The sequence below is a fragment of the Strix uralensis genome, chromosome 27 (assembly GCF_047716275.1).
Source record: "Strix uralensis isolate ZFMK-TIS-50842 chromosome 27, bStrUra1, whole genome shotgun sequence".
In the NCBI taxonomy this organism is placed as follows: Eukaryota; Metazoa; Chordata; class Aves; order Strigiformes; family Strigidae; genus Strix; species Strix uralensis.
The window spans coordinates 6567608-6584295 of NC_133998.1; the positions used below are offsets into that span (position 1 = coordinate 6567608).

Here is a 16688-nt window from a genome sequence, read left to right on the forward strand (position 1 = left end):
CCGAGGAGTCTCCTCTCGTGTGGCCACCAAGACGCGTTCCCGCCCGGCGCCCACCCCACCGCCGCGATGCTCCACCGCGGCAGCACCCGCATCCCCCGGCAAGGAGGGGGGGCGGCCGCCCCCGCTGCCCCCGGTGCCGCTTCTCATCCCCGTGCTGGTGGGACCCGGCTCAGCCCTGCGGAGGAGACGGGGTCGGGGTGGTGGGATGTGGTGGGAGCATGGCCGGGAGGGACCCCCCGGCCTGGGGGGAGCCTGGGGGGCTGCGGGGCCTCGGCCCGGGGACGGGGGGCTTGTGTGAGTGAGTGTGTGTGAGTGTGTGTGAGCCGCCAGCCCTTGCACTCTCGTGTGATCTCCAGAAGCGAAGCTGGAGACGCCTTTTTTTGCAGAACTCGGAGGGACCGAGTTTCGGAGGCGCCGGTGGTGGCCGCAGGGCTGGGACCGGCCCCCCCGGCCTGGCTCGGGAAAGCCGCAGGAATCGGCTCTGCCGGCCGGGCCAGGGCTGACTCCGACGGCCGCATCCTGCCCCGCGGGGCGATGCGGGGCTGGGGATGCCGGGGCACGGCGCAGCCCCTCGCTGTGCCCCCCCCGGCCTCCGCTGGGGCTTTTAATGCAGATGCTCTTATATTGAAACCTTTTTTTTTAAAAAAACCCCAACTTTTTAACTTAAGTAGGAGGCGGTTTCTGGTGCGGGCTCCTCGTGCCAGTGCTCGGGCCGGGTCCCCCCATGCCTGGGGGGGGTGGAAGCTGCCGCAGACCCCAGAGCGCCGTGGCCGTGGGGCTCCGTGGGGTCGAGCTGCTGCGTGTCCCCGGGGGGGCCGGGGGGGAGCTGGGAACCGGCTGTGGGGTTCACGATCCTGAGCGATAAAAAGCTTCGTGTGTGTGACTCAGTCTCCGGGACCCTCCCGGGGCCATCGCTGCCGCCCAGCGCCCCGGTGCCCCCCACCTCGAGGCTGTCGCAGTCCCGGGGGGGCTCAGCCCCCCCCCGGCCGGGCTGCAGCGCCATGGTGGGGGTCCCACCGCCCCAGGGGGGTCCCAAGGGCAGGGTGGGGCAGGGTGGGCGGGGGCAGGGGCAGGGCCAGAGCTCGGCAGGGGTAAGGACGGGGACGGGCTCCTGCCCCTCGTACACCCCCGTGACCCCCCCGCTCCCCCGGGCTGTATTGCCCTTTTAAGAGCCGGTTCCGTGACGTCACGCCCGCGGCTCCTTTGTAGCGCGGGGAGGGCGGGGCCTGCGCGCGAGCCCGGCGGAGCCCGCGGGGTCCCTTAAAGGGGCCGCGCCGTGGCGGAGGGAGCAGGTAACGGGGGTCCCGGGCCGGGGGCTGCTGCGGGCGGGGGGACGGGAGCGCTGCGCCATCGGCTGCTGGCCCCGGCCGGGCCTCGGCTTCGCAGCGTCCTCCCGGGGCTGTCCGCACCTCCCCTCCCCCCCCGGGCTGTCCCCGTGTCCCCATCACCCCCCCGGGGCTGTCCGTGTCCCCCCCGGGCTGTCCCCGTGTCCCCATCACCCCCCCGGGGCCGCCGCGCTCCCGGTTGCAGCCACGGGGCGTGTTTGTGCCCCGTGGGGTGAGTGAGCAGATTCCCACGCGAGTCCCCTCGGGGGAGGCGGCGGCTGCCGGGGGGATCCCGGCGGTTTGTGTTTGTTCTGTCCCAAAAAAAGCCGCTGCCCCCCCCGCCGCTGAGGCTCCTCCCGGCCCGGCAGCCCCGCAGCATCCCCCGGCTCGGCCGGTGTCACCCCCACCCTGGCAGCCGCCTCCCGGGGCGCCTCGGGGCGGGGCGGATGACACAGCTCTCCCCAGACCCCGCTGCCCCTTCGGATAAATCCTCCCCCAGGACCCCGCTCTGGTCCCGCCCGTGTCCGGCTGATCGGCCGGATTGCTCCGCCGGGAGCCTAATCCCGCTGGTGCTGCCCGCTTATCCCGGCTGGGCCTCGAGCGCAGGCAGAGCAGGCAGCGGGCAGAGCAGGGAGCAGGCAGCAGGCAAGCTGTCACCTGCCTGCCCTGCCCAAGCCCCCGTTGGGGGTGGCGGAGGTGTGAGGCTGTGGGCAGTGAGGCCATGGGCTGGCAACTGAGTCCAGAGCTCTGGCCACCAACCTGGGGCAGCAGAACGGGCAGTGTGGGTGACCCCAAGCTGGCAGTGGCCGGGGGGCACCCCCAGAGCTGGCCTCTCCCAGGGCACGGCCCTTCGGTCGTGCCGCCTCTGCCTGCCAGGGCTCGGCACGGAGCCGCCCCGGTGCCTGGCAGGGGAGGCTGGTGCTTGGCTACCGGGTCCTGGGGGCTGCTGGCCCGCTGGCCCCTCTCTGGGCCTCGACCCTGTTGCATCGGGGCAGTTCCCGAGCGCTGAGCGGGGGCACTTGCAGGGCTTGCACCCCATTCTGCTGCTGCTGGTTTAGAAAGGGATGAGATTTGGGGGCTTTGCCCCGCAAAGGAGCTTTGCTGCAGCAACGCGGGGCCGGCTCCGGCCAGCCCCGAGCTCAGCCACGTGCCCAGCGCTTTGTCCGCCGTGCGGGGGCAGAGGGAAGTGAGAGCCCCGGCAGGCACCCCCAGCTCGGTGCTGACCCCCCCCGACTCTCCCCCGCAGCCGGAGCCAAGCGGGCGCAGGACAGGACACGCGCCCCCCGCGCCCCCGCCATGGCCGTGGGCACCCAGCTGGGGCTGCTGCTCTGGAAGAACTTCACCTACCGCCGGCGGCAGCGGGTGAGTGGGGGGCCGGGGTGGGAGGTGCTCGGCGCTGCTGGGTCCTGGCACAGGGGCAGGCAGGACCCTGGGTACCGGTGGGGACAGGGGGCCCCCCCAAACCGTGGGTGTCCCCCAGATCCAGCTGGTCATCGAGCTCCTGTGGCCCCTCTTCCTCTTCTTCATCTTGATCTCGGTGCGACAATCCCACCCGCCCTTCAAGCAGCATGAGTGTGAGTGTCCCCCGCCAGCCCCCGCTGGGCCCCCCCCGTGCCTGCCGGGGACCCCCCCGCCGCGTGGGAGCCCTGTGGGGGGTGGCACTGGGGGTGACAAACTCAGGAGGTGAACACAAGCTGGGGCCTCGCTGGCGTCTCCCCGCTCGGGGGGTGTGTGGCCCCGGGGGTCCCGTGCGGCCCCCCTGGGACCCGTCTCCCCCTCTCCCGCAGGCCACTTCCCCAACAAGGCGCTGCCCTCGGCCGGGACCCTGCCCTGGCTCCGGGGCATCGTCTGCAACATGGACAACCCCTGCTTCCGGCACCCGACGGCGGGAGAGGCCCCGGGCGTGGTGGGCAACTTCGACGGCTCCATGTGAGCGGCGGGGGCTGGGGGGCCGCGGGGCAGCGCGGGGCCGGGCCGGGGTCTCACCGCCCACCGCGTGCCCCCGCAGCCTCTCCCGCCTGCTCGCCGATGCCCGGCAGATCCTGCTCCGCACCGACGGGCAGCGGCTCCTGCGCAGCTTCGCCCGGCTGCTGCCCACCCTGCGCCGGCTCGGCGGGGCTCAGCGGGGGGGTGAGCAGCGGGGACGGGGAGGGGGGGACGGGGCAGCGAGACCCCCTGGCTGAGTCCTGCCCCCCCCAGCCCTGCCACTGAGGGATTACCTGCGAGCGGACGAGACCTTCTCGCGGTTCCTCCGGACCAACACGTCTCTGCCGCCGGCGCTGGTGGACGAGCTGATGGGGGCTCGGCTCAGCCCCCCCCTCGTGAGTGTCGGCGCAGCGCCCGCTCCCGCTGCCCGCGGTGCCGGGGGCTGCGGTGTGACCGGGCCTCTCCCGCCAGCTCGCCCTGGCCACCACCCGCCTGCCACTGACGGCCGTGGTCTGCGACGCCTTGGAGCTGGGGGGCTTCCTGGGGGGGGGCGACGCCGCCTCGGCCCAGCTCCTGCAGCGGGGGCTCTGCGCCCTGCCCGGCCCCCAGCTCCGCGCCATGGAGGGCTCCTTCCTCTCCCAGCTCGACCTCCCCCGGCTGCTGGCGGTGAGCCCGGCTGGGTGCTGGAAGGCACCAGCGCAGAGACCCCTAAACCCCCCCGGAGGGGCTGTGACCCCCTTCCCGTGCCCCCCCCGTGTAGGAACAGCTGAGTCTGGAGGCAGGTGGCATCGCCAGCACCGTGGACGCCTTGGGCACCTTCCTGCGGGACGCAGCATCCCTGATGGAGGAGGTAGCGCCCCGCTCCCCTGCCCCCCAACAAGTGTCCCCCCCCTCACCCCGTGCATCCCGGCGCTGCCCCGCTCCCCGGGGTCCCCCACAGCCCCGCTCTGCTCCCCACCCCAGGTCTCCTCCATGACCAGCCTCGCCGAGCTGCGGCGGGAGGTCGGGGCGCTGACGGCTCCCAACGCCTTCGGGGCCCTGTCGCGCGTCGCCTGTGGGCACCCCGAGGGCGGGGGGCTGCGGGTCCCCTCCCTCAACTGGTATGAGGACAACGACGTCAAAGCCTTCCTGGACCAAAACAACAGCTCGGGGCGGAGACCCACGGCCCCCGGCAGCGCCAGCAGTGAGCGGGCTGGGCTCGGGGGGGCTGCTCGGGGGGCTGGAGAGGGGGGGCCCATGGCGAGGGCTTGGCTCTGCCCCCCTCCAGGTCCCTTCTGCCAAGAGCTGGTCCGCAGCCTGGAGTCCAGCCCCCCCTCGCAGATCTTCTGGCGGGGCATCAAGCCCCTGGTCATGGGGAAGATCCTCTACACACCGCCCGGCCCCGGCCCCGACAGCGTCATGGCTGAGGTGAGCGGGGGGCTGCGGGGGGGCTGGGGGGGGTCTCACCCCGGCCCTGCCTCACCCCCCACCTCTCACAGGTGAATCGGACCTTCCGGGAGCTGGCGGTGCTGGGGGAGGTCGGGGCTGCCTGGCGGGAGCTGGGACCCCGCATCTACGCCTTCCTCAACAGCAGCCTGGAGATGCAGGTCCTGCGGGTGCGTGACCCCCAGAGCCCCCTCCCCACGGGGGGCTGCGGGATGGGGGTGCGGGATGGGGGTGCGGTGGGGCGCTGCATTGCCCCGCTGGACCCTGGTGCTTTGCAGGACGTGCTGCTGGCCCCGGGCACGGCCCAGCTCCTCGACGGGTTCCTCAACGGCACCTCCTGGAAGGTGCCAGTGTTGGCCGCGTTCCTGGGGGGGCCGGCGGCGGGGCCGGGGCTCACCTGGCACCGGGCGTACGCCGATGCTGACGCGGTGCTGAGCACGCTGTCACAGTTCATGGAGGTGGGTGTCACCCCAGCCCCCCCCGGGCGGGCTGGCCCTGCCGAGCCCCGCTGAGCCCTGCCTGCCCTGCCTGCAGTGTGTCTGCCTGGACAAGATCGAGGCGGTGGCCACCGAGGAGCAGCTGGTGGCCCGGGCCCTGGAGCTGCTGGAGGAGCAGCAGTTCTGGGCAGCTGTGGTCTTCCAGCCCCCCACCAACGCCACGGCCCCGGCGCTGCCCCCCCACGTCCGCTACAAGATCCGCATGGACATCGACGACGTCACCAGGACCAACAAGATCAAGGACAGGTTGGGGGACGCCGGCCCCTTCGGTGTCCCCGAGCAGCCCGCAGCGGGGGGTCCCCCCTCCCAGCGCCGTGCTCTGCCCACAGGTTTTGGGACCCCGGCCCCGCCGCCGACCCCTTCAGCGACCTGCGCTACGTCTGGGGGGGGTTCGTCTACGTGCAGGACCTGGTGGAGCAGGCGGTGGTGCGGGTGCAGACCGGGGCCGCCCCGCGGACGGGGGTCTACATCCAGCAAATGCCCTACCCCTGCTACGTGGACGACGTGTGAGTGGGGGGGCAGCCCCGGCCCCCCGGGACCCTTGAGTGACCCGCTGCTGGGGGGGCCCGGGCTGAGCACCCTGCGCCCCAGGGAGGTGGCACAGGGCTGCCCCGTGCCCCAGGTGGCCCCTGCCCGGCGGTGGCCTGGGGGTGTCGGGCCGGGGGTGGAAGGGCCGGTGCGTCCCCGCCAGGTTCCTGCGCGTCCTGAACCGCTCGCTGCCCCTTTTCCTGACGCTGGCCTGGATCTACTCGGTGGCCATGATCATCAAGGGGGTGGTGCACGAGAAGGAGACACGTCTCAAGGAGACCATGAAGACCATGGGGCTGAGCAGCGGGATCCTCTGGCTCAGCTGGTTCCTCAGCAGCTTCATCCCCTTCCTCCTCAGCTCTGCCCTCCTCGTCCTCATCCTCAAGGCAGGCTGCAGGGCACGGGGGACAGTGTGGGTGACACAGGGAGTGTCGGGGCTGCGAGCCGGCATGGGGGGGCTCTACAGGCTCCAACCTGCCTCCATCCACAGCTGGGAAACATCCTGCCCTACAGCGACCCGGCCATCATCTTCCTCTTCCTCGGCACCTTCTCGGTGGCCACCATCAGCCAGTGCTTCCTCATCAGCACCTTCTTCCCTCGTGCCAACCTGGCCTCGGCTTGTGGCGGCATCATCTACTTCTCCCTGTACCTGCCCTACGTGCTGTGCGTCGCCTGGCGCGACCACGTCACCTTCCCGCTCCGTGTCCTCGTGGTGAGCGGCTGCGGCTGCCCCTCCCTGATGCCCCTCGGGCCCCCTGGGTGGGGGGTTTTGGGGCTGAACCCCCCCTCCCCGGGTTGGTCTCTCTGCCCACGCCGCTGGTCTTGCCGCCGCCAGAGCCTGCTGTCGCCGGTGGCCTTCGGCTTCGGCTGCGAGTATTTCTCCCTCTACGAGGAGCAGGGGGTGGGCATCCAGTGGCACAACCTGGGGGCCAGCCCCATCCCAGGAGACCCCTACAACTTTGCCACAGCCATGGGGCTGCTGCTGCTGGACGCCGGCCTCTACGGCCTGGCCACCTGGTACGTCGAGGGCGTCTTCCCAGGTGAGTGCGGCCCCCCCAGCCCCCGGAAGCCTCCCCGGCACTGGCCCCCCTCAGCCCCCATCTGCGGCAGGTCAGTACGGGATCCCCAAGCCCTGGAATTTCCCCTTCCTGAAGATCTACTGGTGCAGAGAGCCGTCCTCGGCCAGGCACCCCCCGTACCCCACCGGCCCCTCCGCTGCACCCCAAGGTGAGCCCCCTGCCCCTGCCCACCCTGGAGCCCCGCAGCTGAAGGGCAGCAGCCATGGAGCTGGGCTTGAGCCCTCCTGCCTGAGCTTTACCCCCCCGTGGCAGGGGGTCCTGCCCCGTGGGGGGGATCCTGCCCTGTGGGGGGGGTCCTCCCTGGGATGTGACCCTCCGGTGGCTCCCAGCGCTGGTGGAGGAGCCACCTGCCCAGCTCCAGCCCGGCGTCTCCATCCGCAACCTGGTGAAGATTTACCACAACAGCCGCGTGGCTGTCAACGGGCTGAGCCTGGACTTCTACGAGGGGCAGATCACCTCCTTCCTGGGCCACAACGGGGCCGGCAAGACCACCACCATGTGAGCTGGAGGGGCTGGGGGCTGGCCGGGGGGCTGCGTGGCCACGGCCGGGGGCAGGAGCTGAGCCTGGCGCTGTCCCGACCCGCGAGTGGGCTCTGAGCAGCCCACATAGAACAGGGCACCCCGGCCCCACTGGCCCCACACTCCGTGACCCCTTTTCCCCACCGGTCCCCCATTCAGGTCCATCCTGACCGGCCTCCTGCCCCCCACCTCCGGCACCGCCTATGTCCTGGGCCGGGACATCCGCTCCGATATCGACACCATCCGCAAGACCATGGGGACGTGTCCCCAGCACAACGTGCTCTTCGACATGTAGGCAGGGGCAGGGCAGGCAGGGGGGAGCAGCGCGGGGCTGGCGCGGGCAGGGCTGCCCCCCTCACCCCTGCCTGCCCCAGCCTGACGGTGGAGGAGCACGTCTGGTTCTACGGGCGGCTGAAGGGGCTGTCGGAGGAACAGGTGAAGGAGGAGGTGGAGCAGCTGCTCCAGGACACGGGGCTGCCCCACAAGCGCCGGGAGCAGACCAGGAACCTCTCGGGTGTGTGTGGGGGGCAGGACTGGGCACCCGAGCTGGGGGGTCCGCAGCCCCGGGGCCCCCCCAACGCCGTCCCTGCTGCCCCGCAGGTGGGATGCAGCGGAAGCTCTCAGTGGCCATTGCCTTTGTGGGTGGCTCCCGGGTGGTCGTCCTGGACGAGCCCACGGCCGGTGTTGACCCCCACTCCCGCCGCAGCATCTGGGAGCTGCTACTCAAGTACCGCAAAGGTCAGGGCTGGGGGGGACGGGGGGGACCCCGGTTCCCCGCGCCATGTGCCTGCTGTGGGGGCCCGTGGGGTGAGCAGGGAGACGCGCTGGTGGGGAGATGCCCACAAAGAGGGGGTGTGGTGAGGGGGCCCAGGGTCCAGCCCGCTGCCCACCCCCAGGCCGCACCATCATCCTGTCCACCCACTACATGGACGAGGCGGAGCTGCTGGGGGACCGCACCGCCATCATCGCGGGGGGCCGGCTCCGCTGCTGCGGGTCCCCGCTCTTCCTCAAGGCCAGGCTGGGCACCGGCTACCACCTCACCCTGGTGAAGCAGGAGCGGGGCGGGACGGGTGGCAGCACCAGCCCCGACACCACCAGAGAGGTGGGTTCCTCCGCCCCACTGAGCATCAGCCAAAAGGGTGGCCGGTGCCTCCATCCTGGGCCCTGGGGGGGCACCGAGCCCTGGGGCTGGGGGCCGGATCCTGCCGCAGGGTGCCGGGCTCCAGCCCCCCTTTCCCGCAGGACGGCAGCGACTTGGGGAGCGGCAGCGCCACGGGCCGGGGCAGCGAGGGCAGCACTGTGGGTGAGGGTCCCGTCCCTGTGCCCGTGGCACAGCATCACCCCTGGGTGCTTCCCGTGTGTCCCCCAGGGCCCGTGGGTGTGTTCAGCCCCACACCCTGCCCTGCCGCCGGCTCTTGGCCCACCCTCTGCTGGTGCGGCAGAAGGGGGTCCCTGCCCTCCCGCCCCCCCCCCCCCCCCAACCTCCTGGGGACCCTCAGACTGGGCTGTGGGGCTCGGGCCACCTTTGGCCAGTTCCTGCACTGGCTCCTGGCCCAGGTTTCCAGCCCTCCCCATCCCCCCAGATGTGGCCCAGCTGTCGGCGCTGATCCAGAAGCTGGTGCCCGGCTCCCGGCTGGTGGAGGACGTTGGGCATGAGGTGCTCTTCATCCTGCCCTACGGCGGGGCCAAGGACGGCGCCTTCGCGGAGCTGTTCCGCGAGCTGGATGCCCGCCTGGGGGAACTGGGCATCTCCAGCTACGGCATCTCCGACACCACCCTGGAAGAGGTACCCAGGGGAGCTGTGGCGGGGGGCTGCCTGCGGTCCCGGCGTGCCCCCCCTTCCCTGGAGCTCTGCCAGGGGCTGCCCGTGACCAGGAGGATTTGCCTCGCCGGGGGGTGGGTGCTGGTGGCCATGTTTAATGCCAGCGCTCTCCCACCCTCAGATCTTCCTGAAGGTGGCTCAGGACACAGGGGTGGACGCGGCCATGGCAGGTGAAGCGCCCGGTGCTGGCTGGAGCTGAGCATCGGGGGGCTGGGGTGCAGGGGGGGGCCGGGGGAAGATGCTCAGCAGCTTGGAGCAGAGGGGTGCGGGTGTCCCCAGCACCCCGTGTGGCCCTTGCCCTTCCCAGGGCTGGGGTCCCCCCTGGGAGCACCCATGGGTGCAGGGGGGTATCCCAGGCTGTGGCCTCCGTCCCACCCTGGTGCTTTTACCCCCCTTTTGTCAGGCACCGGGAGAGGAGCAGCCCCCGGCGAGGGGGGGGACACAGGAGCAGCCGACGGGGAGCTGGGTAAGAAGGGGGGAGCTGAGACCTGGGACCCCCGAGCTGCGCAGCCCCTGCCGCTGGGTTCCTCTGCCTTCACCCCGGGGCTGGGGCCGTGGTGCGTGTGCCCCCCGGACACGCATCCCCTCTTCACGCTCCTGCCTGGTCTCGAGGTGCCCCCCGGGCTGTCGGGCAGGGATGGTGGCGGGTTTGGGGGAGCCCCTGGCTCTGTGCAGGGACCAGGCTGGGGCAGGAAACCCCAGGGGACATTTCCAGGCCCCTTCTCCTGGGGACAGAGCTGGCAAGGGGGCATCTGCGGGAGCTGGGGGGGCTGCGATAAGTTGGGGAGCCAGCTGTGCCCTGGGCCGCTGCTCACCCCGGTCGGGCAGGCGCCGGCGTGGCTATAACCCCCCTTTCCTCTCCCTTACGCTGAGCCCACGGAGCCCGGCGAGGTAGGAGCTGGGGGGCTGGGGGGCTCCCGTTGCGTCCCCGCAGGCAGCACCCCCTCCCCAGTGGGGTGGGGGGACCCCCCTGCCAGCACAGGGGGCCAGACCCATCCCTGCCCTTGCAGCGGAGGAGCCCCAGGAGACAGACCTGCTGCGGGGGGGGGCCGGGCAGGCCTGCGGCAGGGTGAGGGGCTGGGCGCTCACCCGCCAGCAGCTCCGCGCCCTCTTCCTCAAGAGGATGCTCCACGCTCGACGCAGCACCCGCGGCTTCTTCGCGCAGGTACGGGTGGGGCTGGGGCTGGGACGGGGCCCTGGTGGGGCGGAGGGTGGGGAGGGGATGGGGCAGGAGGGTGCCCTGACCCCCGGCCCCCCCCCAGATCGTCCTGCCCGCCGTCTTCGTCTGCATCGCGCTGCTCTTCAGCCTCGTCGTGCCGCCCTTCGGGAAGTACCCGCCGCTGCGGCTCCAGCCCTGGATGTACGGGCAGCAGTTCACCTTCTTCAGGTGTGTCCCCCGTGTCCCCGTGCCCCCCCCGTCCCTCACTGCCACCAGCTCACTCCCGCGTCTCCCGGCAGCAACGACGCCCCGGGGGACCCCGACACGGCTCGGCTGCTGGGCGCGCTCCTGGCCGAGCCGGGCTTCGGCACCGAGTGCATGAAGGATGCTGGAGAGGCGTGAGTGCCCGCGCCCCGCGGGGCCGGGGGGGCCGGGGGGGGGCTGCCGGGGCTTGGCCCCCGCCTCGGTGCTCACCTCTCCCCCGGGAGCAGCCCCGCCGGCCGGCGCGATGCCGCGGGACCCCCCCAGCCCTCCCCGCGGTGGGGGGACGATGGCAGCCGCGGGCGGGGGCAGCTCCCGACGCCTCTGGCTCACACCGGGCTGGTAACGGGGGTCTCTCTCCCCCCACGGTGCCCAGGGCAGGGCCGTGCCCACCGGCTTCCCACCCCGATGGCTTCTGGGCCCCCCCGGCGCCCCCAGCCGTGCTGGAAGTGCTGCGGCGCAGGAACTGGACACAGGCTGAGCCGTCCCCCCCCTGCCAGTGCAGCGGGCCGGGGGCTCGCAGGATGCTGCCCGAGTGCCCCGAGGGGGCCGGGGGGCTCCCGCCGCCCCAGGTAACCCCCAGCCCGCAGTGGGGCCGCCCCGGCGCACCAGCGCTGCTGGGTGCGGGAGGAGGCGATGCTCGGGGGGGGTCCGTGTGTCCGTCCAGCACGACTGTCCGTCCCCCCAGGTGCGAAGGGGCACGGGCGACGTCCTGCAGAACCTGACGGGCAGGAACATCTCCGACTACCTGGTGAAGAGCTACCCCCAGATCATCCGCCGGGAGTGAGTGCTGGGGCTGGGGACACCCTGGGGACACGGTGGGACATTGCAGGGACACCCCGGGGACACCGCGGGGAGGGACACTGCGAACCAAACCCAGCCAGGGCTGGGAGCAGCGCGACCACCGCAGGGCGAGGGGGAACTGGGGGGACTCATGGTGCTGCCGTAACGTCCCCGCGGGGGTATTTCTCTCCCCCCCCCAATTTCTTTCAGGCTGAGGAACAAGAAGTGGGTGAACGAGCAGAGGTGAGCCCGGGGAGGGGCTGCGGTTCCGCACGGATGGGCCGGGGGGGCAGGAGCTGCCGCGTGGGGCTGGGCAGAGCCCGAGCGATGCGCGGGCAGAGCCGACGTCGGGGCGGCCTCAGCGCCGGCTGCAGCCCCTCACCGCGGCGGCGGGGCGGGCAGGGCCGGCGGCGGGGGACGGCGGCAGCTTTGGGAGCGCCCGTCTGTCCCCGCAGGTACGGCGGCTTTTCGCTGGGCGCCGGCGGCTCCCCGGCGCTGCCGTCGGCGGCGGAGGTGGACGAGGCGGTGCTGGAGCTCCGGGCGCTGCTCAACGTCACCCCGGTACGGCCGCGGCTCTGCCCCCCCCGCCGTCCCCCACCCCGCCTCAGCCCCGGCACCGCGGCGCCGGGAGGGCGCCTCACCCCGCGTTCCCTTGCCCAGGGCAGCCCCTCGGACCGGCTCCTGGGCAACCTCAGCCGCTTCATCGAGGGCTTGGACGCGCGCAGGAACATCAAGGTGCGCCCCGTGGGGAGGGGGGTCCCGCGGGCGCAGCCGGCGCGGCGCTGCCGGGGCGGGCGGGGGGCTCTGAGCCGCGGGGCTCCCCCGGGCTGCAGGTCTGGTTCAACAACAAGGGCTGGCACGCCATGGTCTCCTTCGTCAACGTGGCCAGCAACGGGCTGCTGCGCGCCCGGCTGCCCGCCGGGACCGACCCCGCGCTCTACGGCATCACGGCCACCAACCACCCCCTCAACCTCACCAAGGAGCAGCTCTCGGAGGCCGCCCTGTGAGTGCCGGGGGGGCCGCGGGGCCCGCGGGGCCTGTCCCCACCCCTGGCTGAACCCTCCCTTCCGCGGCAGGATGGCCACCTCGGTGGACGTGCTGGTCTCCATCTGCGTCATCTTCGCCATGTCCTTCGTCCCAGCCAGCTTCGTGCTCTTCCTCATCGAGGAGCGGGTCAGCAAGGCCAAGCACCTGCAGTTCGTCAGCGGGATGAAGCCCGTTACCTACTGGCTGGGCAACTTCGCCTGGGACATGGTGCGGGACGGGGACAGGGATGGGCTATAGCTCCTGGGGGGCTGGGTCCCCCTCGTGACCCCCCTCCCTGGCTTCTCCGTGCCTGCAGTGCAACTACGTGGTCCCTGCGCTGCTGGTCATCCTCATCTTCCTCTGCTTCCAGCAGAAGTCCTACGTGTCCTCCGCCAACCTGCCCTCCCTGGTGCTGCTGCTGCTGCTCTACGGGTGAAGGGCCGGTGGAGCCCCCCCCGGGGCCCAGCCCTCCCCCCCCCGGGGCTGGACCCCGGTGAAGCAGGGGGGAGTGATGGTGATGGGGGGGCGGGTGCCAGCTCGCCCTGCTGTGCCCCCTGGGACGGGGGATGCACCTCGACCAGCCCCCGCCTCTCTGCCCCTCCAGCTGGTCCATCACCCCCCTGATGTACCCGGCCTCCTTCCTCTTCAGCATCCCCAGCACCGCCTACGTGGCCCTGACGTGCATCAACCTCTTCATCGGCATCAACGGCAGCGTGGCCACCTTCGTGCTGGAGCTCTTCGTAGACCAGGTGAGCCCCCGGGCTGCCCTGGACCCCCCTCCCATCTCTGCGGGGCCAGTGCCAGCCCCCCCACCCCTCTCCTCGCTGCCCCGGCAGAACCTCAACGACATCAACCGCATCTTGAAGAAAGTTTTCCTCATCTTCCCCCACTTCTGCCTGGGCCGGGGCCTCATCGACATGGTGAAGAACCAGGCAATGGCCGATGCCTTCGAGAGGTTCGGTGAGTCTGGGGGTATCAGGGCTGCTCCCCCTCCCCAAAGCCTGGCCAGTGTAGGGGCCCTCCCTGGTGTCCCCCCCATTCCTACAGCCTCTCTCACCACTCACAGGGGACAGGCGCTTTGTGTCCCCCCTCTCCTGGGATCTGGCAGGGAAGAACATGTTCGCCATGGCCGTTGAGGGCGTCATCTTCTTCCTCTTCACCCTCCTGCTGCAGTACCGCTTCTTCCTGCGGCTCGGGTGAGGACCAGCCGTGGGGCAGCTGTGGGGTGGCTGTGGGGCGGCTGTGGGGTGGGCAGCCCTGGAAGTGCTCCTGCTGCTGTTGCCTCCAGGCCACGGGCTCTGCAGCTGCCCTTGCTGGGGGAGGAGGACCAGGACGTGGCCAGGGAGCGGGCAAGGGTGGGCAGCAGCTCCCCGCACGGCCACCTCCTGCTGCTGAAGGACCTGACCAAGGTGGGTGCCGTGGGGCCGGCCCCTGCCCCAGCCCTTGCTGAGGGGCTCCAGCCTCTCCCGTAGCCCCGGTCCCGCTGGCGGGTGATGGGTGGGAGCACCCAGCGCCGTCCCGGCTCTGCCCACAGGTGTACCGGCGCAGGAAGGCCCCGGCCGTGGACCGGCTCTGCGTGGCCATTCCCCCCGGGGAGGTGAGCGCCGGACAGACGGACAGACGGCACCGCGGGCAGGGCTGGGGCTGCCGGTAACCCCGGTCTGTGCCCCGCAGTGCTTCGGCCTCCTGGGGGTGAACGGTGCGGGGAAGACCTCCACCTTCCAGATGCTGACGGGGGACGCGGAGGTGACGCTGGGGGAGGCCTGGCTGAAGGGGCACAGGTGGGCGAGACGGAGGGACCCCACGGCCGACCCGCTGCTCCCCCTCTCCGTGTCCCCACAGCATGTGCCATCATCCCTGTCCCCACCCTGGGCTCCTCCCTGCCCTCGTCCCTGCGGTGCGCTCGTGCTTGGCTTCATCCTCATCCTCAACCCTGGAGCGCACTTGTCCCTATTCCTGTGGTGTCATCAGCCTCGTCCCTGGAGCTTGTCCCCGTCGCGTGCTCAGCCGTGTCCCTGTCCCCATCGCGGGCTCAGCTGTGTCCCCGTCCCCGCAGCGTGCTCACCGACCTCCAGTCCGTCCACCAGCACATGGGTTACTGCCCCCAGTTCGACGCCATCACGGACCTGCTGACGGGGCGGGAGCACCTGGAGTTTTACAGCCGCCTGCGTGGGGTCCCGGAGGAGGAGACCCCCAGGGTAGGGCCCGCGCCTCGACCCCCCCAACCCAGGGGACCCCCATCCTCATCCCTTCCGCATCTCTCGCAGGTGGCTCAGTGGGGCATTGCCAAGCTGGGGCTGGGGCCGCACGCGGACCAGCCGGCGGGCAAGTACAGCGGGGGCAACAAGCGCAAGCTCTCCACGGCCATAGCCCTCCTCGGCTCCCCGCCCGTCGTCTTCCTGGTGAGGGGGGGCAGTGGGGGGGGTCCCACGGCAGCCCCTGGCCCCTGCCCGGGCTGACGCCACCACCGGGGCCGTTGCAGGATGAGCCCACGACGGGGATGGACCCGCAGGCGCGGCGGTTCCTGTGGGACTGTATCCTCAGCGTCATCCGCGAGGGCAGGTCCGTGGTGCTCACGTCCCACAGGTGAGCCCCCCCACCCCGGGGTCTGTGGCACCCCCCGAGGGGAGCACCCCTGTGGAACCCCCCGACGGGACCCCCGCTCCGTGCCCGCGGGGCCTCACGCCTGCCCCCGGCAGCATGGAGGAGTGCGAGGCGCTCTGCACCCGGATGGCCATCATGGTCAACGGCCGGTTCCGCTGCCTGGGCAGCGCCCAGCACCTCAAGAGCAGGTAACAGGGCTGGGGGCTGGCAGCGGGGGGCTCTGGCAGCGGGGGGACACGGGTGGTCCCTGCAGCGCTGCCCCCCTCTCCCGCGCAGGTTTGGGGACGGCTACACGGTGGTGGTGCGGGTGGGGGGCCCCGGGCCAGCGCCGCTGGAGAGGCTGATGCAGCGCCGGTTCCCCGGCATCGTGCTGATGGAGCGACACGGGGGGCTGCTGCAGTACCAGCTCCCCCCCCGCGCCGGCTCCCTGGCCAGCGTCTTCAGCGTCCTGGCAGCCCACCACGGGCCCTGCCACATCGAGGACTACTCCGTGTCCCAGACCACCCTTGACCAGGTGACGGGGGGCACGAGGGCGCGAGGGCCGGGGTCCTGCTGGTGCTGCCCCTCACCCTGCCCCTCCCCACAGGTCTTCGTGCGTTTTGCCAGCGAGCAGAGCGACGAGCACCCCGGGGGGGCCACGGCCCCGCGGCAGGATGCAACCCCGGCGGTCCCCAGCCCCGGGAGGAGGCTGACGCTGTTCCTGGAGGATGACAGCACCCAGGAGAGCACTGTCTGAGCGGGGGCACGGTGCCCCACGGACCCCCCGCCCGTCACCGCAGCACGACCCAGGGTCCGGGGGCTTCTGGCCACCCCGGACCCCCAGAACTGCATAGGGGGGCCACATCCTGCCCCCCAGCATGGAGCCACCATCCCCGTGGGACAGTTCGGGTGCTGGGGAGGGTCAGAACATCAAGGCAGGGCCCCAGTACCCCTCGGGGGGGGCTGCGCTGGATGTGGGGGGGGTCTGCGCTGGGCCCCCCCCCTGCCCGGGGTGCTGGGGCTGGCCCAGGGGCCCCGACTGCTCACTGCTGGAGAAGAGCGATTAAATAAAGGCCCGTGGTACCGCGCGGGGGGCTGGTCACCCTCCCAGTGCTGGGGGACACGGGGCGGGGGCACAGCGGGGTGGGGGCAGCAGGATGGCCCTTGCACGGGGAGGGGGCACAGAGCAGCCAAGCGTGGCCCCCTGCCACCCCACAGCCCCTTCCCCGCGGCTCCCCGAGTGGCCGAAGGTCAGATGGGGTCTTCCTCACCCTGGGTGGTCCCTGGGGAGGGGACCCTGCCCGCCACCCTCCCTGGGGGTCCCTCCTCGCCACCTTCTCCCCCTCTGGGGTGCCCCAGCGCGGGTGCAGGGGCTCGGCCCCTCCGCCGGGGTCCCCTTGGCCCCCGGGCCGGGGGGGTGTGAGGGTTTCGGGGTGCCCATCTCCTCCCTCAGCCCTGAGCCCCCTCTGCTATGGTGGGGGGGTGCAGCCCTTCCCCAGGGGGCTGCCCGCGGGTGGGGGGGGCCGGGGCACCGCGCACCTCCCCGGCCCGTGACCCGGGGTGTCCCCGGCGCGGAGCGGGGGCTCAAAAGGGTCCCCCCGGGGTTGGGGGGTTGCGTTTGCCGAGTGAAAAAAATATGGAACGCTTCACGAATTTGCGTGTCATCCTTGCGCAGGGGCCATGCTAATCTTCTCTGTATCGTTCCAATTTTAGTATATGTGCTGCCGAAGCGAGCACGAATGTTACTGTGCCCGC

General features: G+C 72.0%; 1 protein-coding gene and 1 non-coding gene across 2 annotated transcripts; one reads left to right on the forward strand and one right to left on the reverse strand.

Annotated features, from left to right (window-relative positions):
- Positions 1–1265: 1265 nt before the first annotated feature.
- ABCA7 (ATP binding cassette subfamily A member 7) lies at positions 1266–16032 on the forward strand. Its single transcript, XM_074851560.1, has 51 exons — positions 1266–1292; positions 2572–2687; positions 2806–2899; positions 3113–3254; positions 3334–3455; positions 3525–3646; positions 3723–3917; positions 4012–4101; positions 4215–4434; positions 4519–4658; positions 4730–4846; positions 4955–5134; positions 5211–5419; positions 5503–5679; positions 5865–6087; positions 6192–6413; positions 6537–6741; positions 6812–6928; positions 7110–7278; positions 7459–7590; positions 7674–7813; positions 7900–8037; positions 8196–8401; positions 8542–8602; positions 8883–9085; positions 9243–9291; positions 9525–9587; positions 9995–10012; positions 10132–10286; positions 10384–10508; positions 10580–10678; positions 10918–11113; positions 11230–11324; positions 11535–11567; positions 11780–11885; positions 11985–12059; positions 12158–12327; positions 12401–12578; positions 12667–12782; positions 12955–13099; positions 13187–13310; positions 13417–13546; positions 13639–13759; positions 13885–13947; positions 14025–14131; positions 14407–14548; positions 14618–14752; positions 14833–14936; positions 15050–15142; positions 15231–15468; positions 15541–16032. The coding sequence occupies exons 2-51, from the start codon at positions 2622–2624 to the stop codon at positions 15688–15690; spliced, it is 6720 nt and encodes a 2239-aa protein (XP_074707661.1). The 5' UTR covers positions 1266–1292; positions 2572–2621; the 3' UTR covers positions 15691–16032.
- Positions 16033–16563: 531 nt separating this feature from the next.
- On the reverse strand, positions 16564–16670 carry LOC141935610 (U6 spliceosomal RNA). The gene has a single exon (XR_012626594.1). It is a non-coding gene; the product is annotated as a U6 spliceosomal RNA (small nuclear RNA).
- Positions 16671–16688: the final 18 nt, after the last annotated feature.